The sequence below is a fragment of the Oxyura jamaicensis genome, chromosome 14, assembly GCF_011077185.1.
Source record: "Oxyura jamaicensis isolate SHBP4307 breed ruddy duck chromosome 14, BPBGC_Ojam_1.0, whole genome shotgun sequence".
In the NCBI taxonomy this organism is placed as follows: domain Eukaryota; kingdom Metazoa; phylum Chordata; class Aves; order Anseriformes; family Anatidae; genus Oxyura; species Oxyura jamaicensis.
In genome coordinates this window covers 12,840,498-12,866,723 of record NC_048906.1, presented here as the reverse complement: position 1 = coordinate 12,866,723, position 26,226 = coordinate 12,840,498, and the positions used below count along the sequence as shown (strand labels likewise).

General features: G+C 52.3%; 1 protein-coding gene across 1 annotated transcript in view; it reads left to right on the top strand.

Annotated features, from left to right (window-relative positions):
• Positions 1 to 64: 64 nt before the first annotated feature.
• RAB40C (RAB40C, member RAS oncogene family) overlaps positions 65 to 26,226 on the top strand; it is a 32,304-nt gene continuing 6,142 nt past the window's right edge. Inside the window, exons 1-3 of the mRNA XM_035339437.1 lie at positions 65 to 296; positions 16,330 to 16,390; positions 18,460 to 18,520. Of these exons, the coding sequence (XP_035195328.1) occupies positions 155 to 296; positions 16,330 to 16,390; positions 18,460 to 18,520 (264 nt within the window). The 5' untranslated portion in view covers positions 65 to 154. The remainder of the gene's footprint in view (positions 297 to 16,329; positions 16,391 to 18,459; positions 18,521 to 26,226) is intronic.

The window sequence follows — 26,226 nt, the reverse complement described above, 5'->3', positions numbered from 1 at the left end:
CCCCCCCCGCAGGTCCCGCGGGAGATGGGAGGCGAGCGGAGCGAGGGCTGAGCTCCGCGGGGCACGCGCGAGCCGGGCCCCGGAGCCGAGGCTGCCCCGGGCCCGGCGGCGCAGCCTGGAATGCGGCCTGCGCCTCCCGGCGGAGCGAGGGACCATGGGGACGCAGGGCAGCCCGGTGAAGAGCTACGACTACCTGCTCAAGTTCCTGCTGGTGGGAGACAGCGACGTGGGCAAGGGCGAGATCCTGGAGAGCCTCCAGGACGGGGCGTCCGAGTCCCCCTACGCCTACAGCAACGGTGAGCGCGGCGCCGCTGTCAGCAGCGCGGGGCTGGGCTGGGCTGGGCTGGGGTGGGTTGGTTTTGTTGGGTTTTATTGGGTTGCTTGGGTTGGGTTTGTCCCCGTCTCCTTACAACGCCGCTCATCGGGGTGTGTGTTCCTGGCAGCGGGGAGGCCGCCGCTGCCCGTGGGGTTCCCCCGGCGGAGCAGCCGGTGCCCGATGTGCCCACCCGACACGCAGATCCCGCAGCTGGGATCTACGCGGCCGTGACCGAGCCGAGCTCTGCCTCCGCGGCCTGCTTGCAGAGCCCGGTCTGCTGCTCCATTATCGCTGCGGGGCTTAATGCAAGGGCTGAGCCGCGCTAAAAGGAAGCGGGGTCCGGAACAAAAGAACGGGAGCATTATTTCCAGACCAGAGCTGTTAGTTCTCGGTGGCTGGCTGCTGAGCACAGCTTCGTTTGTCTACCTCCTGCAAACATCAAGGCTTATAATGGAGCCCATGACAGACCATTAACTATAGTGTCACAAGACCGTAATTAAGAGCCAAGGAGTGGCGCTGTGCTATTTCCTGCGTCCCTTCGCTGCAGTTAAAGCGTAACACGGCCTGGCAGGGTGCAGGTCCTGGGGTGATATTCAATCTGTCATCCTTCTTCCCAGCCTCGATGCAAAATAATGGCCCCAGGGGCTCGACAGAAGCAAGGCAATTCAGATCCTGCCCCAGCGCCGCAGCTGGCCCGAGGGCTGGAGCAGTTGGTGCTCTGTTTTATCTGTAAACAGGGATCTGGGAGGATCGGGTGCTTCTCACGGCTTTGAATTGAAGCTGGCTGAACACGGAGCGTAAAGGAGCGGTGTGGCTCGCCTCCCGATGCTGTGCTCGGCCCTCTGAGCTGCTGCCATCTCCGTAGGAGCTGATGCAAGAGCGCACCTGCTCTGCAGATACTCACGGGGAGGCAGTGACTCAGAAGCCAGGGTAGTTGTGAAATTAGAGCAGCAAATTCTGGAACTAGGAGGTTGTGGTATCGTTCATCCGTTTGGATGTCTGGCTGCGCTCATGCGGCTTGCATTCGAGGAGATGCTTGGCGCTTTTCGGCTTCCCTGAAGACTTTGCATCCCTGAAGCACCCGCCTGATCCGGGAGCTGCTGCTCCCTGCGAGTAGCGCTCGCTGCGCAGCGAGGGCTGAGGAGCGTGGCGGGGGTGTTGTTTTAAGTGGGGTGTTAGCGATGGAGTTGTCTTCCAGTAAAACTGTTCTTGACCGTTGTTTTGAGGCTAGCGATGCAGGAGCAACGCGGACAATTGGAAAGGGAGCGTGTGGTGGGCTCCTTGATGCATGTGCAGAGCCCAAAGAGCTGTGGCTGTGGAAGGTTTGTCTCTGTACCCGCTGTTTGGTAACAATGAAGTAACGCGATCTATTTCTCAAAAGAGAAATCTGGGTGAACCAACGTTTTTCAAAACCTTCCCTAATGTTCTGTAGGCAATTGAACCTATTCCTAGTTAGGGAATTAGGTCACGTGCAGTTTTTATTACAGCAATCTGTGCCTTGATAGTCTCTGTTGCTTCTGCAACTACATGCCTTTTGGATAATCAGATGGAGCAGCTTTGAAATCTGCATTTGCTACCACAGATAACTCCTGACAGCCCTGGCAATCAGGTTTCCCCCATCTCTGATCAGCTGGGATGTGCCTACTGGCAGGGGAAGCCTCGCCGCGGGCTGCGCCCTGACGGAGACCGGCCCTCAACACGCAGGCATATGCCTGGTTTTCTCTCTCCAGAAGACAAAACTTGCCCTGAGCGGTGTGAAAGGAGAGTGCTTTAGGTCGCATGGTGCCAGGGACATGTCTCGGCTTGTGCTCAGATCCCTGGTACCTAACCTGTGTTGGGGAAGGGGTAAGCATGGTGCCCGCAGGATGTCCGTTGGGGTCATTTGGCCAAGGACGATTGTTCTGATGCAGGTTTTTGAAATGCAGTGTGAAATGCCTTCCTTTAGGCTCTGGGAAGACACACCTTTTAAAAGTGAAACTCTAAATGAAGCCCTGTATCTTTTTCTGCTTATCTGCCGAACACCTGATGTCTAGAAAGGAGTCGGAGGGATTCTTCTTCGCTCCGTGAGCAGTGAGGTGTTGGAGAAGTGGGCGGCTAAGGGATAAGAAAGCCCTTCTATCAGCATCTCCTTCGTGAGCTCTAAGCAGCAGGGAGCCTTTGCTTGCTCCCATCCAGTTCTGAAAGCCTGCAGCGCTGTGATGAGTCTGGCCTTAAAGCATTGTGGCTGCTTCCCTCTGTCCTCGCTCAGGATCCCAGAGCCCTGCTTCTCAGCGTCGCCTCGTAGCGTGGCACCCTGTGCTACCTCCGACACCGGGCACAGAGCTCCTGGAGGCTTAACAAGGGCAGTGTGAACGGAGATTTGGCGTCCAGCTCTCACCTGTGTTCCTCGCTGGGCTGCTGCTGAAGCCGCTGAGAGCGTTGGTCTCGAGGAGCGTGATGCTGAGCGTGCTCGCCGCGAGGAGCAGGATCTGTCCCCCCGGGGCTGTTGCTTGTGCCGTGTGCTAGGCATTGGCACCCCGGCCCCAGGAGGGTTTCTAGCTGAGGTGGAATTGCATGTTGCTGTTTCTTGCTCAGCTTCAGAAAGCCCTAAGCAAGCATTCCTCGTAGTGTTTTAGGGAAAATGTGAGCTTCTGGGGGAACGCTGTGGTTCTTTCTTCTGAGCTTCCTGAGTTGTCCTTCCCAGCTTTTTCCCCTCAAACTTCCCAGATCTGCTGCTGTGGAAGCAGGCTGCTGCTCTCAGAGCCCCCCGCTACTCCTGGCAGCTGGAGGACCTCACCCGCGAGCCAGAACCCTGCCTTCCCCCAGAAGCTTTTCCCTCTCAGCCGTGCTCCCCAGGTGCAGCAGGGGGGTTTCTAGCCCTGCGGTGGTGTCAGAGCTCACTCGGAGCAGGACTGCGTGCCCTGCTCACAGACAGGAGCCAACTACATGGCCTGCTTGTCACCGCAGTGCTTTTCCTGCCCCCGAGGGTCCTGTCCTTGCCCCAGTGCTGCGGCAGGACGGGTGGAAGCTGGACACGGCGGGGCTGCGAGCGCTGAGCTGAGCAGCGGCCTTGTGCTCGCCCGCAGCCAGACCTGGTGCCCTGTCAGCGCCGTGTCACCCATCCTTTCTGGAATATCTCATTGTTAGTGTGCTGAAACAATCCTGCCAGGCTTGTTGGTTGGCTTGCTGAGGAGGCTGCCCTGTGCCGTGCTGCAGCCCCGCGGCCTGACTCATCCGGAGCCACTGCCACAAGCACCCGGCAGGCGCGGATGCCACTGCGCCGTGTGACAAGGTGCTCGGCGTGCACCAGAAACAGGGCCTGGGCTGGCCTCAGCGCTCAGACATGAATGCAATGTGCTCTGTGCTGAGCCTCACGTGATTGAATGCTTTTTCTGTGGCAGAGTCTTCCCCCTCACCTGCTGCTGCTCCCATAGGAGAGGAGAAACGTGTGCTCGGGAAGGAACGGAGCATGTTTCTGAGCAGATGGTTCTGATTGGAAGGGGAATAGATTTTTTTTTTTTTTCTGTTCTCAGTTTGTATTAAGAAAGTCATGAGGAGGGAAGCTTATGTCTGCTGCACTCTGGTCTCCTTACAGAAGCCCAGGAAGGCGCCATGCAGCCGTGGTCCTGCTGCAGGGGCAGGGATGTCACCAGCCCCTCTGCAGGGAGACACCAGGCCTGGCTGCGACCGCATCCCCAGCTGGGGCTCAGCGTCTGCCTTCAAGCACTACTCTTAGTGCTCTGTTACCTCTGTGGGTGTTCGAAAGCATGCAGGCGAGCAGTTCTGCTTTAAACAGGCAGCTCCTGCAAAGGCTGTACGTCTCTGACAGCTCACCTTCCCTCCTGAGCATACGAGCAATCATTGCTGGGTGCACCTGTGCTTGGCAAGATCTCAGGCCGGGGCAGCGCTAATGCAGTGGCAGGACTGTAGTCATGGGAATACTGCTTTATTTTGAGGGTTTAGCGCTCTGATGGGAGTTGGATTTGAGGCAAGATGTTCTCAATGGAGCCTCGCCATCACGTCCCTGTCGTGGCTGCAGGATCAGTCCATGGGGAATGCTTCAGCTCAGACACACTGATCATGCTGCTGGAAACCTCTTCATGCTATTGAAAGAGCAGAGCATGCTTGTTACAGCAGGTCCTCGCGTCTGCCAGCGCTTGCATCAGTGTCCTTCAGGAATGCTTTTTTCCGTGGTCATCAGGGATGCAAAACTGATCTCATCGGAGCAGGCTTTGGATTGGAAAGCACTCCAGTATCTCTTACTTCTCCCTCATTTGCTTTTCCTTTGTGTAAAAAGTGTTTCTGAACGCACAGTACTGAAGCCCCGTCTCTGCTTGATGGGACCAAGTCCCTAGCAGGTCTGGATGTCTTCCCCTCTCTCTCAAGTCGGGCTGGAGGATGCTCAGTGTGTTAGGCTGTTGTGCACGCATCACCTTTCAGGAGGGCTGTGTTTTTGCAAAGCTGGGCACTTATTCTGCAGAGCTCTCAGTTGCCTGGGCAGTTCTTACTGCCTCTAATACGCTCCATAAACGCTTTGCTTCTAGGTGGCTGTTGATATGCCTGAGCCTCAAGTCCACAAAGGTGATGTCAAATGAGCGGTATGAATCTGAAATGCGTGGAATGCTCTCCTAATAACTGCAATTATGTTTTTCTTTTATTTTTTGAGCTTGTTTTAAACGCCAGTAAGTTCTGACTTTTCTAGTTCACGAGATGAACTTGTCTGCATCTGTTGGTGTGTGCTTTTCTTGGATATAAACTGCAGACAAAAACCCCTGTAAAATGTCTCCTTCCCCGCCCCATCTCCTTCAGCTTTTGTTTCCAGCTGTTCCCTGGCACGTTTTCCTCGAGCAGCTCCCTGCCTCGCTCTCTCACCGAAGAGCAGAGCATCTTTCTGTTGCACTCACAAAGAGCTACGCTGCAAGCTTAAGTTTCAGAGCTGAGGTTTTACAACCTTGCTGTTCTCGTTTTCTTTCCCTCCGAACTTTCCTCTACCCCTCGCCTCCCTCCAACAGCCCAGGCTCGTCACCATATGAGCAGTGATGCAGGTGCCTTATGTCATACCGCTTTCTATTTGATTTCAGGCTGAGGAGGAGGAAGGAAGCTCTGATGTGAAAATCTTCAGCCTGTTTTTGCTATTTTGCTGAATGCTTTGCTGAGAGCTGGGTTTTGCCTGAGGCAGGCTGAAAGAAACTTTCCTTGGGGCATAGAGGGCCATCATGACTTGGGTCTACTCCACACCACGAGCGTGGGTCTGCTTCTTCCTGCAAAAGCTGTGCTAACAGGAAGGTTGTAACGTCGGTTCTGAGATTTAGTTTGTTCCTCGGGGGCTTCTACTTGTTGAGAAGACTTTTACATACCCGTAGCCTTACAGATTTTATGGCTATTAAGCCATAAGGTGCTGTGCATCTCTGCAATAATACTTTATTCCATTTAAAGAAAATAAATATTTTTTAAGTAGTATCACTTTAACTTATTTCCCACCCCTGCTTCTGAGTTGCATAGCCAACCTGGGGGGGTTATCATACCGCATTCCTTCCTTTGCCAATGGGTGCTCTCTGCACGCTCTCACAGTCATGTCCAGAGGAACGACTGTCTCTTAGTTTTGCTGATTTTGGCAGTAGTCGGGCTGTTTTGCCCATGGTTCTTGTCCCAAGAACCACGTGAGTTGTTTGTTTGCTTGTTTATATATATACTGTTAGGTGTCTTTAGCCGATTCTCAGCGTAAACTCCGTCCAGGGAGCAGGCAGTGTCTGTGCTGAGGCACAAGGAGGAGAAGTGCAGGGCTGATCCTACCCAGCCAGAGTCCTGTCCGTGTTGCTCACTGCACGAGAAAATGCAGGCACGTGCTAAATGGCTCTTCGGGTCAACATGGCCCTGTTCTTGTAGGGGCTATCTGCATTATAAGGGTAACGCTCAGTGTTTTTGTCTAACCTGAACAGGTGAAATGCTGTTTTGCTCTTTGTAGCAGTAAAAGTAAATGCTTCATGACCCCAGCCGAGGTAGCTGGGGTGAGTTGTGCTCTGCAGCAGCTCGAGGGGGAGACTCGCAGATAACGAGAGAGAAGACTGGAGGGCATGGTCTGGAGTTGTGCCTGGGAGGTTCAGGTTGGAAATGAGGAGACATTTCTTCTCAGAAGGAGCAGTCAGGCGTTGGGACGGATCGCCCAGGGAGGTGGGGGAGTCACCGTCCCTGGGGGTGTTCAAGGAAAGGTTGGACGTGGTGCTTGGGGATGTGGTTTAGTGGGTGATAGTGGTGGTAGAGGGATGGTTGGACCAGATGATCTTGGAGGGCTTTTCCAACCCTCATGATTCAATGATTCTGTTTGGGCCACAAGCGGAGCGTTTGGCAGTGTGCCTCGGGCTGTGGGCAGGCGCTCACCTCACCATCAGGGCCGGCTCCAGCTGAGGGACAGGGCTCAGCTCCGGGCAGTGGTGCTTGGCCATGTCAGCCCTGCCGACAAGCTGTGGCCTCCTTCCTGGGAGCCTGGGCGTGCAGCCTCAGCCTGGGAGGCCCATGGCTCCGCTCCCTGTGGAGGCCTCCGAGCGCGGTGCTGCCGTCCCTTGTGGGGACAACATGCGTGGCCTTGGGAGCTGGCGGCAGCTAACTCCACAAGGCCGGCGCTGTGGAGGTGTTTTACGTAGTCACTTGGGCCTTCTGAATGTTTTTTTTGTCTCCAAGCGTGCCTTGGTGTTTGTATGGTGGTCCAGCAACAATGCAGATTGTTAGGGTGCCCTGTGAGGCTTCCTCACAGGCCGCCTTTGTTTCCGCCTGCAGCTGTGTCACTTTTATGGACATCTGAACTGTGAAGCATGAACAAACTCTTTTGTCTGTAGGAGCTTCTGTGCATAAAATCAATCTTGATTTGCTTCTAAAGAACAAATCCACTCAACGTTCCCGATTCTGGACTGACTTCTGTTTCCGTGGTGTCCTGGGTGTCCGCTGATGCGGTGTGAGCTGTAGGAACAGATTTGCTCCTGGCTCCAAGCGTGGTTTTGGATGCGGATGGCATCCTGAGCTGAGCGCCGAACAGTCCCTCTGTGCCTGCCCCGTGGCCACCGGTGTGCTGCGGGGACGTGGAGCAGGCCGGTGGCTCCCCGAGCACTCTGAAGGCACGTTTTACTTCTGGCTGGTCACAAAACCAAACGAGCAGTTAGTGCTCGAGGTCCCTGCCCACAGGCCAGTCACCGGAGATGAAGTTGCCTGGGAGCAGTCTCTTCGGTGAGCAGCCTGTCTGCAAGAGGTTTTGTGAGGCTGTGAAGCACCCACAGCTGAGGTGAGGTGCTTCCTGTTCGACCGCACAGCAGGAATGGGTTTTGTCCTTCCTGCTGTGAGGAGAAGGAGGCGATGAAGGCCAGAGCAGACAGCCTCCATCTACCCCGTGCTCCTGTGACCAGCACGATGCGCTGCACGGAGCGCTGCCGGTCTCCTGGGTGCCTAGTAGGAACCGAGACCTCTTGGTCTTGTTCCTGAGGTGGCTTCTCCTCCACAAGGCGGCACAGGGCAGCGGGAGAAGCTCCTGCTTTCGGACCCTCAGCTCCAGCTCTGCCAGTACCAGCCGGGGGCGTTGGGCAGTGACGCTCTGTGGGAGCCTTATCACCATGCTTCAACAGAGCGATGCTGCGAGGTTTGTGTCCATGCTGAAAGGCACAGACCTGCAGTGACTCCATCTTCTAACCATATGTTTTGTTGACCCCTGTTGTTGATGAAGATAATTTATTTGTCTATCCAAGGAGTAGGTAATTGAATGCATGACTCAAGCTGATGAGCTCATGTGTTTTTTGGAAGGTTTTTTTCTTCTGTGGCTTACAGCTCTGAGCTGACTAGCTAAATTGCTGCTGTTAATGTGCTGTTGTACACACTTTTTAAGGTCGGATGACTTCATTAGCTGTTATTTGAATGGGTTGAATTTGTTTTTTCGTCAGCTGCTGGTTGTGCTCATGCCACATTTTTCTAAACAGTTCGGTATAACTTACAGATGATGCAGCTTCAGTGCGCAAATCATCCCAGTGCTGGCCCTGGCAGCTGCCTTCTTCCTGGGAAGAGGGTTTTGGTTTTGGCATAATAGTTGTTGCACGTTGCTGAGTGACACCTTCATTAATGTGTGTGCTTTGAATTTCTGTCCAGTGGCTTACAAGGACCTTTTGGACTGCTGTAACTTCCGTACTCATCTGCCTCGTTTGACTAGAAATGAAGCGACAATGCTTTCTGCATTGACCTTTGCCCACAAGTGAACAATTCTGAAGGGACAAAAAAAAAATAAATATAAGGCATTTGGAACTTCTAATGGCCCTGGCTTCATGTTCTGTTTCATGCTGCTTAGAGCAACTTGGCTGCTGGGCTCAGTGGCTGTGGAATGACTGTTATTGGTCGTATTTATCACCACAAACTGCTCTAAAAAGGACAAGTGCAGGATGTGACCTGCTGCATCCCGGTGAGGTGGCTGCATGGACTCTGCCTCCTGGCATGGGTGGCCCCTTGCTGCTGCCCTGCCAGCACGTGGCTGGGCCGTGTTTGCCGGCCGGGGCTGTGCCTGGCTGCTCCCCGTGCGCTGAGCGGCCCCGCCGGCACGCACAAGGGCAGGGCTTTGGGCTTTAAAACCCAGCCACGTCGGTCATGGCTGAGAAACTTTTTGTTAACATCTGTAGCACCCAGGGACTTGGCAGAGTAAGGAGTCGTCTTTGGACACTTCTCAGCTATTGCTGGCATTTGGGATAAATTAACTTGTGCGCTGACTGCGTCAGGCTGGAGCAGAGTACGGAAACGCCGTTACGGAGCCTGTTGTGTGTGCGTGCTCACTGCGCTGGGCTTTGTGCAAGTTTAACAACTTGTTTGTTTTTTCTTTTAATCTGCCTGAAAAGTTCACACAAGCTCTGCGTGGAGGAGAGGGAGGGAGCTTTCAGCAGCTGATGTCTCGCACGCAAGCATGCGTTTCCCCTGTGGAGGTGGGCTGTGCCTCTCAGGTGTGCACAGGTGAATTTGTTCCTTTCCATGCCCAGGCCGCACTGTGTTGCGTGGTCTGAGCTTGTTTGGCCACGATCAGTGCCATTTGATCAAGCCCCACTGTCTAACGACCTCCCTGGCCCTGCCTGCTGGGGACGTGTGCTCGGCTGCTGCCCCTCGGGCATGGAGCCATGGCCACCTGGCTGCTGCTGGTCCTCATCCTGCAGTGGGAGCTGAGCGGGGTTATGGTGCTGCTGAGCCTCCTGTCCTGCTCTCCCACGTCGTTCTCCTAAGAACTCAGAACTGCGTGCGGTGTTTTTGCTGGCATCCAAAGCTTTATCTTAATGTTAAAGGTTATAAGTCAGATTTACCCATCTCTGCTTAGCTGCATCTCTGGAAATCCTTCCTGCCAAGAAACTGCATTGGAGATCCGTTCTTAACATCTTCCTTTTACAGAAAGCAAGACAAGACTATTTATATTCTGTTACCTGCCCTATGTTATTTCTTTGGGCTTATACTCAAAGTGTTCCTCGCTTCCTCAAGACCAGCTGTATACTGGATGGGTAGGACTTCTGATCCATCCTTGTGTATCAGTAAGGCTTTCCATGACACCTGTACTATAGATAGTTGCAGTCTCTCTCCATAGTCTACCACGCTGACTCGGAGGTGTTCAGTGCTGTCCAAGGCACAGGAGAACAGGGTATGCTCAGTACCCTTGACGTTGTTCTCCTGTTTTACATACGCCGCATGTCTTCATGTTTTTCTTTTCAGGTATTTATTTGCCAGGTGCTCATAGAGAACTACATCGTTCTCTTCTGAGCATCTTAGGCACAGAGCATCACAACCAGCTTCTCGAAGCTGCTTACGTGAGGTCACCAGGAAATTGCAGAAAGTTAAATCTCGGACACGTGTGCTCTGTTTCTGACTCCAGCTCTGCTCTCCCCACAAAACCCAGCAGTCTCTGGCCAGGGTAGCATTAAGCCTGTTCCCCTCCCTACTGGGGGCTCCGTGATGGAGCTGGCTGAGGCTTCAGGGGTTCGCTGCTCATGGTGTGCTGCATCCTGCTCCAGAAGGACCCCACGTGAGTGGGGAAGGATGTCTGGGGCAGTGGTGTGGCCGTGCAGAGGGGAATTCAGGAGGAGGTGGTGGGGTTTAGGTCCCAACATTGGGGCTGGCAACCTAAGGAAACTTTACGAAAATAATTACCTGAGAATTTCATCCTAGACCTTCCTCTGATGACCTACACAAAACCAGAAGTGTTTGGGTGAAAAGGCAGCGTCCTCAGACAGCCGTGGTGTACTGGCTTTGGCAGTGCTGATGGCAGAGGTGTCCCGTCACAAATGGAAGTGGGTCCCGGGCTTGCTCTGAAAGGCACCCCAGTGGCACGATGAGTGCTTCTGGGTGGCTTGGGAGCCACTGCTGGAATTTGCCAGTGCAGCAGAGTTCCTCTGGAGGTCCCAACGGATCAGGCACATCTCCTTTGTTGTTTTCCCTCAGACCCCAAATGCCTTTGTTTGTTGGGTGGGTTACAGAATGGAGTTGGTTTTGCTTGCCTGTGTCTACAGATGAGATAACAATCTGTCAAAAAGCAGCAGTTGGGCAACGAGAGTCCACTCAGTTTGTCTTATTTTCCTATTTATGTAATGCATTGATTGAAGGATAGGTCCTGCCTCATCACTGAGTACCTCAAGCTTTGATTGCTGACCATATATAAGATTATATCGCGAGGGGGTTCTAATTCTTTTGAATTACAAATGAACTAAACACTGCTTTAAAAAAAAACAGGCTGAGATGGTGTTGTACAGAGCATGTCTGCAAGCTGGGGGAGTGGATTAGGGGTTTTCTTATGAAGTTTAGTTAATGTGTATTGGTTTTTTGTTGTGGGTAGACTAACTGAATAAGGTGGTAGATTCAGTGCTGCCATGACCAGAAAGCAATCTGCCGAAGAAGTGAAGTGTCAGCAGCATCTCTGGCCAGTCTGATTTGCACCAACTGTAAGTGACCTGAAGTAGAGCATCTCGAGGACAGAAAGCAAGCTTAAAACCGTGTCAGGATCTCACTCGAATGCATTTGTTCTTTCCTTTGGAAAGAAATTCGTGAACGTCACCTGGGATGTCTTCTGCCCCAGATCCATAGGTGAATCGTGTGTTTTGCTCCACGGATGCAAGCTGGAGATTGTGCACAGCACCAGGCTGGGAGCAGACCTGGGGAAAGGCTGGAGGCAAACCCCTGACAGCTTGCTGCGAGGTGGGGCAAGCTCCTTCCTCCCTCTGCTCTTTCCAGCTGTACCACTTACGTATTTACACAGCTTTGGTGGGGCTGCCAGTTGGGGTTGGCTTATCAGAGCCTCTCTGGAAGAGGACAGTCGATCAGGGCTGATAACAAACCTGAAATGCAGTACTGGCTCCAGCAGTGGCCTCGCTGCCTCTGCTTATGGAGAGCTGGACTTGTTTTCATCCCAGCACTGCCTGAGGATCACTGTGGAAATCCAAAGGAGAGAAAACCCACGTGCTCTTCTTACTGCTGCATAGGAAAATGCAGAAGACTTTGTTCAGATCCTCCTCTTCAAGAAGAGGAAACCTGTCTGGTCTCCTGCATGGGCATTAGAGCAGGGTCAGTCCTGAGTCTGTATCTGCCAAACTGTCTCATTTTTTTTCCCTGAAACAAAATCTTGCATAAAGCCAAGAAGCTACTGTGCTTGCAGCAGTAAATATTTACAGAACCTTGGTCGCTTAAACTATTTAAAGCATTTTTCGTGACACCTTACTCTGTTTAAAGGAAGAGCTCAAGAGCAGCATCAAATACGTGTTCCCATTGTCTTTCTGCCTGTTCCAGTGCCACTTCCCGGTCCGTGTGCCTGCTTGCCCGCTGCTGCCTCCGTTTCGGTCTTGGCGTGCCGCTGCTCGTGCAGAGGGTGCGGAGAGGCACGGCGAGGGCGTCGGGGCACCTGCTGCAGGGCACCGAGTTCCCAGGGGAAGGGATCACAAAGCACTGACTATCACGTGCCGTTTCTTGGTGTGGCTTTACTTTTTCTGCTTACATCAGGTGTAATCTTTAGCTGGAATTCCGAATTTTAACTAAGCTAAGTTTTGTTTCAGCTCTTACTGATGTGAAGTATCCTGTGCTCAGCATGAGTATAGGTCAGAGATGCCTAAATACGCCCTGCCTATTCCCACGGGAAAGTGGCTTGTGTTTAGGTTTCCCTTACACCGATTGGCAAAAGGAATAAAGGTTTGGGATCCCTTGGAGTCCTGCCTGGGAACGATTACCGTGCTCGTGCACGAAGCCCAGCTCTGCGGAGGGGAGCGGGATGTCTGTCATCAGCCGCGGTGACAACAGATCGCCTTGCAGAGCGCTGCGTGCCGGGTCGGCTGGCTGCTCCGGGAGCGAGGCTGAGATGGCGTCAGCGTAAGTAGGAGTCTAAAGCAGGGCTGGAAAAATAGCAGAGGAGTTGAACTGAATGCTAAATTACAGAGAACAGCCCGGACTTGTTTTCCAAGCTTCGTTCGTTTTGTTGCATCATGCTAGATATTGGTCAAGAAAGAGATGGGCTGACATAAAAGAGCTCTAAGCAAGGCTGCTTTCTCTCCCCACAGCGCTGCGTGCCCCGTGGGGCTGTGGTGACGAGGTGGCTGGCTCGCTGGTGCTGCATGAGCCGCAGGAGCATCGCGTGGGCTTTGCAGCCACGCATCCCTTCCGGGGGATCAAAGCCTGTGCCGGCGGAGCCGAAATGTCAGTCTCGAAATGAGCTGTACGCTGCTGCGAGCAGAGGTGATGCTCAGGTGGGGGAAACCCTGCCAACTCCAGAAATGATTTTTTTTTAAAAAAAAAAAACTTCCCTTTAGCATCTTCCGAGCTGCCTGAGACGAAAAGACAAAAGAGCAGCCGTGGTGCGGCGTGGCTGGGGCCGCCGTGCTGCCAGCAGCCTCTGTGCGACAGTGGCATCTAGCGGCCGCCGTGCCCCGTGGGGCGGTGGCCCCCTGTCCCTGGAGCCCTGGGACAAGGGGGAAGCCCCAGCTGGGACCCTGGAGCTGCTGCAGGCAGGGCCGCTCGGCAAGCACCTAGAATAAGGCTTTTTTAGGTAAAACCCTGATCGTTCCTTCCCTTGGTGCTGCTGTGCGCAAGGAAGGGGCTGGGTGGTGGCTGGTGCCAGTGGCAGCTTCCCCGGTGAGTCCCGTGGGTTTAGGGACGTCAGAGACCCGTGGGGGCAGCAGCACTGCAGAGCCCTGTGTTTGGCTTGCATGGGTGGGGACTGCACGTGTGACCTGCTCTGAGCACTGAGCTAACCACAGAACAGACCTAAAAAAAGAAAAGTTAGGTACAGATGTTGCAGTTGCAAGCCTTTGTCCTTTCCAGTAAGCTCGTAGGTAGGTTTCTGCTGAAAATATGCAAGGTAAAAAGTGCCTCGCTTTCTTCCAACTTGCTTTACCAAGTATCTTTAACTACCGAATGTAGCCTAGAATAAAAAGGCAATCCAGCTCTGCTTTTCACCCCAGTGCACATTAATTCCTTAGGCTGATTTCACCGCAGTCGTGCAGGGGTGGTGGCATCCTCAAAGGCCACTGCCCTTCACCTCCAGTGCTTCGATGTGCGGGGGACGAGAAGTTCTGCACTGAGGTGGGGCAGCCCCGAGGCCCGGCAGTGTGGTCGGGACAGGCGGCTGTCCGGGAGCGTGAAGGACTACCTCTCCCGCCTGCCTTTCTGGCAGTTGATGTTAATTCCTAGTGCTGTGCCCGCTCTGCCGTGAGCACAAGGCTCGTGCTGGCCTGAAGCAGGGCACGTTGACATCGTGGTGGCTGCGGTTGTGCTCAGTCCTGACGACTCCAAGCACTTACCCACAGCCTGGGGAAGCTGCCCCAGTGCAGGCACCCGGTGAGCTTGTGAAATTCCCTGCCCACACGTTGCCTGGGCTGCTGACCCACCTGTCTCACGGGAGGAGATACCTGTGGGGCAAACACAACACACCTCGGCTCTGTCCTCCCTCCATCTTGCCTATTTTTTAGGAGCTGTCAGTGAGGGACCGCCAGGTATTTTCCCTGAGCACCGTCAGAGCAGGGAGCAGTTGAAGCAGGAGCTCGGGAAGTTTCTCGCTGGTGCTTTCTGGAGGCTGTGTGCTTTGCCGGTGACCCTTCCCCCTGGTGGTTGTCCTTCCCGAAGGCCTGTGTTGCTCTGACTTGAAGTACACGGTGTAGTTTTGGATGGGAATGGTGGCTGGGGGGTCGGCCCCGCTTTGGGAATCGGGAGGAGATGTCAGGATGCTCCCTCCTGGCTGCCAGGCGGGCCTGCTGCCGCCGTGGGGCCTGCTGCCGCCTGGGGATGGGGAGATTTATGTCCTCCCGGCAACAAATACAAATCATTCACTCATCTCTGGAGGAAGATAAAACGTAAACTGTCTCCTTTCTGTGATAAAGCACTGGAAATAGTTGGAATTTAAGATAATTATCTTTATTGCTTTTTATAGTACCCTGCAAAGACTGAAATCTAATTTGTTTTTCACTAACGGGAGCTCCTGCTGGTGGCTCAGGAACAGATCCATTTGCGTTATTGACCAACTCATCTGTTTGGTTTTCGGGGCAGCATTCGTGCAGGGGAAGGGAAATCCAGGCGGTACCACGAGTGGGAGTATCTCTAATATAGATTCAGACTTTGATACCTAGTGGCTGGAGGAGAAAATGAAGCTGATGTAATCTGAGTGAAGGTACGTGGCGTTATTAAAGATGCCTGTGAATTTCCAGCGGCTGTGTGGCAGTGCTGCACTCCAGGCTTGATAGCTGGAGCCCGTGGGACAGCCACTTCCCGGGCACATCCCCTCGGCTGTCCCCTGGCCGGGCTCGGGGCAGGAGGTGCGGCTGTGCCCCGCGTTTCGGTGGCGGGGAGCAGCACGCTCAGCTTGATTCCGACGTTGTAACCTTCCTCTCCGAATGGCAGAGCTGCAGCCCATCGACAGGCTCTGCTTTTAACAGTCTCCTCCAAATGGGTTGCTCGTTGGCACAGCCCGGGGGGGCAGTGCTGGGGGGCTTCTGTTCTGGTACTGGGGCTCTATGAGCAGCAGCTGTCCATGCTGTTTGGGAAGGGGGCAGTGCTCTCTGCCTCGCCCGAGCCCTGCTTGGCATGCCCCTGAGCTGCACAAGGAGCCTTCTGAAGCTGCGTCAGCCTTCACTTCCTGACCCAGTTCGCAGCCCCCTGTGACCCAGATATGAAGCCCTTCAGTTCTTTCTTTCTGTAGAGAAGAAAAAAAAAAGCAGCATGGAAATGATGGAGCCTGCCCCTGACTTGGTGGAGCGTGTAGCTGAGGGGCTCCTGGGCTCGTCCCTTGCTGCTTTTTGGAGCTTGGCTCTCGCATCGATTGCACCCCTCGTTATTCTGCAGTACGAGCTGCTGCGTGCTGCGGTAACCTGAAGGATGAGCGTAGAGGACGATAGAGAAAGCAATGTTCCAAAATGCATCGATGTTGGAGGCTCTTCATCTGCCACCAAGTTCAGAGTTTTCACTTTTGAATGAAGTGAAAAGCTTTAATTGGTGTATTTTTATTAGCAAGCGTAGCAGGTGAGCATGCCTTTAGGAGTTCTCATTATTTTTTTTTTTGGTCTTCATAGTTGGAAAGAAGAAACTGTATTCTCTGGACAGGCTTTTCAGCATCACTGCCTCCCAAAATGTACTTTGACTGTTGCAGATAGTGATGTTCTTTGATAGTGATGTTCTTTGGGAGGTGGTGGGTCTGCAGGTCATGCTTTGAAACTGTTCGTCTCTGGCTCACCCCCCTGAATCCTCTAACACTTGGGATAACGCTGCCGACTACTGAATCTCCTCCAGCTGGAGCCCTCACAGGCTCTACTCAATAATGGAGAAATAGAAAGCCACCTAGGGGTTAGCAGTATTTTTAGGGAGGAGGAAAAAGAGTTCCACAAGAGTAGGCTTTGCTTTGAACTGTCAAGTCTGTGTAATCCTTCATAACCATGTAGTAGAGCTAGAGGGAGGAAAACCTCACTTCATGTAAACGCGAAACGATGGATGTGGGCGGGCAAAGCAGATTTCTTGTCCATCTCTGAAGACGTGCTCAGTGCTTACTCAACTTTGTTTCGTTTTCATTTTAGGAATTGACTACAAGACCACTACCATCTTGTTGGACGGCAGAAGGGTCAAGCTGGAACTCTGGTGAGCTTTGATTTTGAGCTGCTTTGGCTGTGAGCGTGTTACTGGTGAGTGGGGCAGCTAGTCCTGCAAGTGGGATGCTGCACCGAGGCGTGGAGCGTGCAGAGCATCCCCAGCCACGTGGTGAGGCTTGCTAGCTCTCTCAGCAGAGTGTTATTCCAGCAAATCAGACCCCTTTCCCTTCCTGAGCAGCATGAGCAGCTTGCTGTCTTTTGCCAGAGAGGTCCAGTGTGAGACTTTGTCGTACCTGACTGTGTTCCCATTCAGATCTCAGTCACTAAGGGAATTACAGTATTTTGGAAATAAATACGTGGCTTCCCTGAAATCCTAGGATGAGAAATGAATGTGAGAGAATTGGGAAGATGAAAGGGGTGAAGCCCTCAGTTCCTATGGAAGCTTGGGTGACTTGAGTAGAAATTTCCAACGAGAGCAATGAGCAGACCTCTCAGCCGCAGAGTATGGTGAATCCCTGGAGAGCAAGGCTTCCTGGAGTGACCTGACAGTGGGATGGAGATGTAAGAACACTGCACGCAAGTTCCTTACCTTATCTGTCAGCACTGGAAGAAGACCTGGAGTCCTGAGGTTTAAACTGCTGAGAAGCTGCCTCAAGAATCCTGTAGATGAGATAGGAAGGGCAGATAGGCTGCCCTTGTTCTGCATTTTACCTGGATCTAGTAGGAAATGACATGGGCCCTAAAACATGAAATTAAACATCCCTTCTACCAAAGCATGTATGAAATAACTGGAATGCCAGTAATCTATGTGACTTCTTAAATAGGGAAGAGGAACACCATGCTCTCAGCCTCAATGACTGACTCTACCAGTGTATAGTTTCATGGTTTAATTATAATCCTGATCTCCAAGGAGCTGAATGTCTTAACGTTTCTAACAGCTAATTTATCTTTTCTACCCATATTTTTATATGTGCTTCTAATATTCTTTTGTTTCTCTTGTAAGACTTCTTTTTTAACGTTTCAGTTCCATGTATACAGTTACCCACTGCTTCCCTCCTGAAATCTTCATTGTATAGTATAACCCTTGAGTTGGAGAACCAGCACAGAGCCTTACCTGCAAAGCTGGTAGTGTTGGTTTATGATGTCTCAATGCAATCTTTTACCATTACTTTCCTCATGCATCCAGATATTTGATTGCTGGGGAAGGAGATTAAAGCACAGGCTGCTAGGTTGATGTACAGGACCAATAAGATCCTCGAATGACTGTCTTAAAACTTGAGGTCACTGTCTTTTTCGTATATCTGGGTACGAGGGATTCATTAACTTCCTCAGCGGTCATTAACGTGTCTTCACCGGGCCAGAATGAGGCAAGTAAGGCCAACACCATCCCGTGTCTCTGACCACCCTGATGCATTTCAGAGTACGCTGGTTAAATCAGCTCAGCATGCTGAGCTCTGGCGTACCGTCCCAGATGTTCCCACAGGCACTGATTGGTGCTGCTAACGTAACGTATTTACTGTGGCAGGAGTTGCGGTGGGTGTCTGAACAGCCCCTTGCTGCGACAGCAGGCTGGAAACTTCTTTCTTGTTTCTGAGCTGTGTGTTGGGTATGCTGGTCTCGGTCTGTCAGACCCAGGTGTATTCTTCCTTTCATTTTGGGTAAAACATGTTGGAAAAGATCCATGAGGCTAGGCAGTGCAGGGCAATCTCTCCCATCTTCAGTGGTTGTGTTCATCTTATGATATGCCAGCTCCTTCGTGATAGGAGAGATCTGTAGTCTCATTCTTGCTTCGGATTCCAGTGGACTGTAGGGAGCCGGAGGGAAGATCCTTTGTGCAAGAGAATAAAATGGCTTACGTTCCTGTACATCACAAGCACAGTGGCAGTGGGGAAGCTCTGCATGTCTGACTGTAACCAAAGATGGTGACGCACCCAGCAAACATCTTCAGATTCTTACCAGAAACACCTTGCAGAGCAGTTTGTGTACCATGCGTGTTCTAGGAACCGATGAGATCTACCCTGACTGGTTTCTACTCCAATGAGAGATTCGTAGTTTGTGTTTTGATTTTTTTTTTTTTCCTTAATTTCATTGGTGTAATTTCAGTTTTCTTTATTGCAGGGACACGTCAGGGCAAGGAAGATTTTGTACGATTTTCCGATCGTACTCTAGAGGAGCCCAGGTAAGTGCTGCTCTCAGTTATTTGACAGGAGCACATTTTCTTTTTCTTTACAATGGCATTAAAATTTTTTACAGCCTTAAGAGCTCTGAGGAGAAATGCATCAAGCATCAAAAAGATGAGGACAGTAAATACAGAGAGGTACCTCGTGTATTCTTGAAGTCTAGTTTTCTCATTTTATGGAAAGATGGGAGTGAATGGCACTTTCCTAGACAGCTATGGAAAAGGTCTGTTACAGGCTGTTGGTTTCTAGGCAAGGGCTGAGAAGGTGGGGTTGTAGAGGACATGGCAATTCCAATCTGAGATCTACCTTAGCTTTAATCTGGATGCTAACTTCCAAGGTTTATTAGGTTTGGTTCAATATGACAGCAGCTTTCCCAAAGGAGTTCTTCGTCTGCATTGCCTCCAAGTCAGTTCCAAAAATAAGGTTTCTCCTACTTGCATGTAAACTTGAAACTAGAGCAGCTCACTTGGATTTTAAAGTAGACTCCTTAAAACAAAAAACTGATTAAATTTTGAGCTGCTTCTTTGGGGCTTGCTCCAGGATAACATTGATTCTGAACATTAGAGAAATCTTCTGGTCCTTTGGACAAATTGCTGTTAGTTAATAATGCTTCCTTGCTGTAACAACAGCCATCCCCTGGGTAACATAACGTGACAGGGTCCCTCTAGGTAGAGCCTCAGTAAGTTAAATGAACGATGGTGTTTTGCAATTTAAAAAGTTGGGAAAACTCTCTTCCTTCTAGGCACTGAGTCTGAAACTGTATATCAACTTATTGACCGAGCCAGTACCCCGGCAGCTCCCGGGCCATTGGGAAATTTGCCACTTCAGTTCGATCTCCGCCACTGTTGCTCTTGGCTTTTCACTTCTTGTAGCTGTGAAAGCTACAAAGTTTTTTTTGCCAGTTCACAAAGTGTAGCTCACTTTGCCAACTGGCAAAATCTGTCATGCTCTCTTTCCCTAAGATGTTCTGCATATTCACTCGTGGTTTAGACATGAAAGCACTTAGCCCGGGATGCGCTGTTGCTCTCTCCCCCGGTGTCTCGGTTAGTCTTGTCTGCGCACGCCTCTGGTGCTGTGCGTGGCTTTGAGGCAGCTGCTTTGAAGAGGAGGCCAACTTCCCGGTGCGGGGTGGGGAGTGCTGGAGCGTGCCACGGGCAGTGGGGGAGAGCAGGATCCTCTAGCACTTCAGTCCTAATATAACCTGGGCTTGAGACGGTGTCCTTTCCCTCACCAGTTATAACGGAACCAGATGGGTCAGTGTGGTTTTCTGGTGGCCCACCTACCAGATCTGTCACTCTTTCTTGGAGTCCTTGCTGTGTCAGATGCCCAAATCAACCTGGCACTAGAAACCGAAGAGAGGGGTAGGCTTCCACCTAATGTGTCCAGAAATACCATCTGAGAGCTCTTACCGTCTGCAGCATGAGCTGCTCTCCCGGGCTGCTTTCTCCCCTTTGTGCAGACTGAGCTCCTCCGAGCAAACACCGTGTTTGCCCAGCAGAGCCTGCACCTTGCTGCCAGAACACAGCTGCCGTACGGTGACCTGGGGCAGATGGGAGAGATGAAAGCGGTGATGGGAATATTTGGGTAGATGAAGTACACGTCTGTCTAGAAGCTGAAGTGGAGCTGTAAGGCACAGAGTGCATCCGTCAAGTTCCCGCAGCCTGTTTGCTGTGGGTGTTACATTTGATGCTGGGTGGGATGAGGTGTATACATGGCCGACCTTAAGTTTGTAATGGGTTGCTTTTATCTTCTGTCCTCACAGTGAGGCTCTTGATCCTCTTTGCTTTGGAGGTAACACCTTGTCCTTCTGTTTTATTCATCAGTATTGCTTTAGGAACTCCCACTTTAAAGCCTGGAAAGCTTGCCTCATCCCTCTTACCTGCCTGCCTTTGTCACGGTGTTGGCTTGAGACATTCACAATAAGCATAATAAGCCGGCTTGGCAGAGGCCCTTTTAATGTGAATATTGCTGAAAGCTGGGGTAAACACCTTATTTAGGCAGCAAAGTGTAGCTTATGCTTCAAGGTCTCCATCTTACTTGTGCCACAAATCCCTGTCCCAAAGACCTGTTGTGATGCCTCGGTCCTGATGTGCCACAACAGCCAGCCTCTACCCTTCAGAACAACAAGACAGCCCAAGCAGCAAGCCTGCCCGAGGAAGGAAGGGAACTCCCCAAGTGAAAAAATCTCCACTGCCATCTGAAGAATGTTCCTGTGTGGAGCACTGATCAGCAGGTGCCTTCTGAAGGCTGGTACCCGGAGTCCTGGTGCAGTCTTCTCCAGGTGGCTTGAAGTAAAACTTGGTTTTGGCATCAGGTGATTGGCGTCCACGTGGCAATCCAGCAACATTCCTGCGTTAGCAGGGACACAGATACTGTCTCTTAAATGGCTCTCCACATCTTTCAGTTAAACGAAAGGATCTTAATTTAAACTCCTAATGGTTAACCAAAGCGGGAGTGATGTTAAATTTGAACAACAAATGTTGTTGCAGGAGCGGACCTGAATAGTTGCAGTTATTTTCAGTGTGCAGAAGCTAACTTCTGGCACAGCTGGGCAGTGCTCTCCTTGCTCTGACTGAAAGCTGCCGCTTAGAAGATTGGCAATACCATTTTACTGACAGCGTAAAGGCAGCTTAACCCAGTGTGGTCTCAGGCACCTGGAAAAAGTGAAGTGCTCCTGTGCTTGCTTTCTTGGAGGTGTACTTGATGCTGTGTGTTGGACTGTTTTGCTTCAGTCTTTCTTCTCTTCCTTCTTGGTATTGTCAGACTTCAAGACTTCTGCAGAAAGCCTGATGCAAATCCAGCTGGAAGCAAGAGAAACAGCTTTTTTTTTTTTTTTTTTAACTTACCAAAAGCTCAGGAAGAATGAATACAGCAGAGAAGAGAGATGCCAGAGGGGAAGAGCTCTGTTTAAAGAGCAGTGTGATATTTGTTCAAGAACAGCTTGGTGTAAACTGGCAGTGAGCACCTTTATGCTGAAACCCAGCAAAGGGTTTTTGGGGGGGGCAGAGGATGGAGGCTCAGAGCTGAGCTTCCTGTAAGGAACACAAGGGGAGCTGTAAAAGTGGCTCAGAGCTGGGTTTCCAGAGGTCTTAGGGAGGCTGCTGGGTGAGCAGGAGGCTGGCCTGGCTTTTACCAGGGCTGACTGAGAAGAGGGTAGGTGCATCTGAATGGCAAATGCTTAAGAAAATAGGCAGAACAGCTGCTTGGAACAAAAACTGCCTTCAAGCAGGGGAAGCATACCTGGCTCCCATCCCCACCTCATGGTTTCTTGAGCGGAGTGGTAAGAACTGAATCTTCTGAAGTTAAACCCTGCAGAGATTGATTGCCAAGGAGAAAATCAGTCTGCAGACAGGAACCAGACCTTCTTGTGAGTCCCCCTTTCTGGTGCAGCACAGCACAGCGCTGTTCTCTGCTCAGCCTGGGCCGCAGGTGGGTCCCTCCCAAGTGGAGGGGCTCTTCCCGAGCACCTGGGTGCCTTTCCCCGGTTGTCCGTGGCTTAGATTCAGCACTGCTGTTTTAGACTCGTGGATACAAAGCTGAGGCTTGTGGCATACTGTACCTGGGACCTCTCTGCTTTTCTCTTCTTGCTTCTCTGGGGTCTGAATTTCCCTTCTCTTTACACGGCAGCTTTCATCATCCCTTCCCTTGTAAGCCTTGTTGTGCCACAGGTCCAGACCGTGCCCCAGGGTCTCGCACTGGGGCACGAGAGGAGCCTGGTGGGGTGGAGGTGCCATCACCCAGACCACGTTGTCCTGGCTCCAGGGGCAAGGTGGAGGTGGGAACGCAACGCGGAGGTGTTGTGGTGTCACTGCCTGCAGAACACGCTCGGGGGCTCTGGAGTGTCCCAGGTTTCAGAGCTGCACTAGCTTCTCGTCTCCTGTGCTACCCCGTTTGAAGGTGAGGCAGTGCTGAGGTGTGGTGGTACCTTTCCACACAGTGCTTTGGCCTAGAGAAGAGACTGCGGTGTAAGGAGATAACTGCCTCAGCTCGTTTTGGTTTTGTGGCTCTGATCTAACGAAGATGGGTGACAAGCAGTGAGCATCTGCTCCTGTGAGCTGCTGAGCTGGAGCTCGCAGCTCTGCTGCTGCCTGTGACAGAGCTGACACGTGCTGGGTGCTCTCACAGCTGCAGAGCAGTGACCCCCTTTCGCTGGGAGGCAAGAGCTGCGTGACGTCCAACTTCTGGCCCCTTAGGAGGGTTAGCTGGGAGGTGGCACCTGTCCTCGGTTTTGGCAAGAGGAGTGAATTACCTGAAATGTCAGGGGCTTGCAGAAGGATTTTTATATCGCTGCAGTGCAGTGTATGGGGAAGGGCGTCTGGTGATGCTTAAAGGTGCTTCAGAAATCTTTTGGTTTGCTCCTGGACTTCTGCGCTTTGGCTGTTTCTTTTTTGGCAGTAAGGCCTCAAGCACACCTACAGCAGAGCTGGCACACCGCTCTCCACTGCTGCTCCGATGGCTGCTGTGAGCAAACGCGAGCTACTCCAGCAGTCACTGCTGAAGGCAGCAGGAATCCTGGTGTCACTTCTGATCTCCTCAGTGACTTAAACTACTTCTGGAAACGCAGCTTGCCAGCAGGTCCCAGACATGGTGCTAGATGAAGTCCTTCAGGAATGGTGGGACTGTACAGAGTCATAATCAACGTTCAGAAATGCTCCCCTCTTACAGCAAAGCTGCAGCCCTAACGGAATAATGGATACTGTCAAGTTCTGCTTAGGCAGCTGATTTGAGCAGTTGCTGTTTATCCTGTTCGGGGCACCTCAGTATGCAGGGAGGTGTTGGCTGCTTTTGGCAACTCAGCAGGCTCTGAGATGCAGGCGCTGCTGTGCTTTGCAGCTTTCTTGGTTGCAGCAAATACTCTACCTGCCTCGGGTCACTGAGGGCTGTCCAGCTGCTCGGGGAGCTGGCTGTGCCTGGCAAAACGTTTACTGAAAGCCCAGTGATAAATAACCCCCAGGACGTGTTAACGCTGTTAGGAAGTGCTCTGGCAGCAGGGTGTAGCTGTCCTGCGAGCCAAGGCCTGAGGTGCCAGCTGGAAAGCTGCGGCTGAGCCCAGCCCTGACGGAGAAGGCAGGACGGAGTGTTCTGCCTGCCGTCACTGCCGGATCCTTGTTTGGGGCTGGTTAGTGCTACGGGCTGGAGAAGTCCAGCCGGGAGGGGGGGTGTTTGGGCAGCTTCAGCTCCGCTCTGCGTGTGGAGGACACCAGCGAGTGGCTCTTCCCTGGCTGCCCTGTCCTCTGCTGCAGCTTGTGGCACTGGAGCGAGCGCTCGCTTCTCCAGGCCGTGTCCTTGCACGCCTGTGTGAGCAGCTGGAGCCCCGTGCTCGCAGCTGAGAAGCCTGCTCTGCTCTGGTGGGTGAGCACGCTGCGTCTGCCACCTCCCAAAGCTCATCGCTTGTAAACCTGCTCCAGGCACCCACAGCAAGGAGACAGGGGTGGGATTTGGTTTCCCCCTTTGGTTATGGGGACAGATCTGCAAGCTCCCGCTGAAAACAAGCTTGACTTTTGGCAAAGTGTCCACGTGCTGCTGGGTACGCCAGCAGATGATCTCTGTGTGTTCTTTGTTCGTGGCTCGGTGCGCTCACGTGGAAACCTGTCACTGGCGTGCTTAGGCGTGCACCAGTCCCAGCAGCGTGGAACAAGAGCAGAGTGGAAATGAACTTTGAAAATTAACTCTGAAAAGACCTGAGGCGGGTCAGTCCACTCTTCTTCCAAAACCTATAGGCAGGCGGGGGGGGGGAAGGCTGTTTGAGGGTTGGTGAGGGCTCCGGAATGCCTTCACAGTGTTATTGCAAGACGCTTAGGTGGATGTCTTGTGAAACTAAATACTGAGAGGGATGGAGACATTTGAGTGCTGACAGCCATCTAGGCACTTAGAGAGTGATTTAGGCTGCAAATGGGGATCTATTCATCTTTCTAGCTGAGTTGATTACAATTCTGCACACTTCTTTATTTAAAAACTAAAAAAAAATAAAAGAAAACCTGACAGATCTCACTCGGAGCTGTCTGCAGAGCTGGAGCCAGCTCCCTGTCTGCGTACTGTTCTCTGCAGGGCAGAAAACGGCAATGACAGCGAGCCCTGGGGTTGTGTGCCCTGGAAACGTGTCTGGAGCTCACCTGTGCCACCTGGGGAAGCACAGGGCTGCCCGGCTGCACCACGGGCTGGACAGTTCTGGAGCTGCTTCCTCCAGGTCGTGCTGGCTGAAAGCAGAGCTGGTCTTAACACCCGTGCCGGGCAGGATGGGGACGGGATCGAGGCATTAGACAACGTGGCCTTGGTGTCTTCCGGCTTTGGCAAGCTTTACTTGACGGTCTGAACTCCAAATGTCACGCATGGAGCTGTGTTATGACTTTGGGGGTGTGCTGGCAGACGGTGTCTCTCCTTGCAGTTAGAGAGCACGGTCGTGACCTTCCCCCGGCTCCCGAGAACTCGGGGTTGGTGAATCCGTATTCCTCCCTAAAGCAGATCTAGGCTGCGGCTGCCAGCAAGCTTAAAAGCGCTGTTCTCCTAGAGCAAACTTCTGGCAGAAGCAGTCCTCACAAACTAGGTCTTGGTCTGCTTCCCTTGGCTGAAGGAAGCCGTCAGTCCAGAAATAAAGTAGACTTCAACTCTCTGGCAATTTGCCTTGGAAGGGGGTCATCAGACTTCCTCCTTTGTTATTTCCTGGTTATCATTCATTCACATGCACAGCCTTGGAAGCTGGAAGTCAAAACAGGTGTAACGACAACTAAAAGAAAGCCGAATCTTGCCTTTTTTTTTTTTTCAAAATGCACGTTAACGTGATGTATCCTGATAGTAGGTAGTTCTTGATTGGGTTCTTTAAAAGCACCAGCTTGGCTTTCTGTGAACTTTTTTTATTCGGGCGAAAACGATTTCTTCCTAGACTTTTTTTCTTCCTGTCTAGACTTAGGAGAAACCCCGTCCCTCCTTCAGAAGAGGGGAGGGGAAAACCCTCATTCTTTTTGAGTGTAAAACTTCACTGTTCTCAAAATGATGCTGCAAAAAGATCATAGACTTGAGGAATGAGCTCTAGACCTTCCCTGGAGGGAACGGAAGATGCTTCTGCTCCCCTCCTGTGTCTGTGCATGGCTTCAGTGCAGGCTTCCCCAGGCCTGCCCTCCCTGCCTCCTGCAGTCCCCACTTCAGGGTGTCTTCAGTTCCAATTCCGAAGTAACCTCAAAGAGCCTCTCGTCGCTTGAAATGCCCTTGATTACAGGGTGACAAGAAGCCAGAAGACTAATTGCAGGACTTGCTGCTTGCTTGAAATGATTCTCTAAACGCTGCGTGCCGGGCCGATGCGGAGAGGCAGCTCCTGGTGTGCTACCCTGTGTGCCCCAGGGCTGAGCGTCACCACCTCTGTCCCCAGAAGTGCTTCGACTCGAGGGAGGAGGAGGTGGCTGGGCAGCCAGCTCTGCTCCGGGGCTCGCAGCGGTGGCTGCAGGGACAAACTTCTCCTCGGGCCGTGCCTGTCCCGGCTGCCAGCCCTGCAGGTGGCCGGGGGTGAGTCGTGGGTGGCGCTAGGGAAGGTGGGTTTGGGCATGGGGATGCAGGAGGCACCCTGTCTTTTTTTTTTTTCAGGGGGTGGGAAGATGCTGAAAATACTGTGCCACAGCTCGTGGAGTTGCTGGAGTTCCCAGCTCCCAGCAGAGGGTGACTGGCAGGTGACTTGCCCAGCACCTTCCTGGTCATGTACCAGCACCGAGGCAGC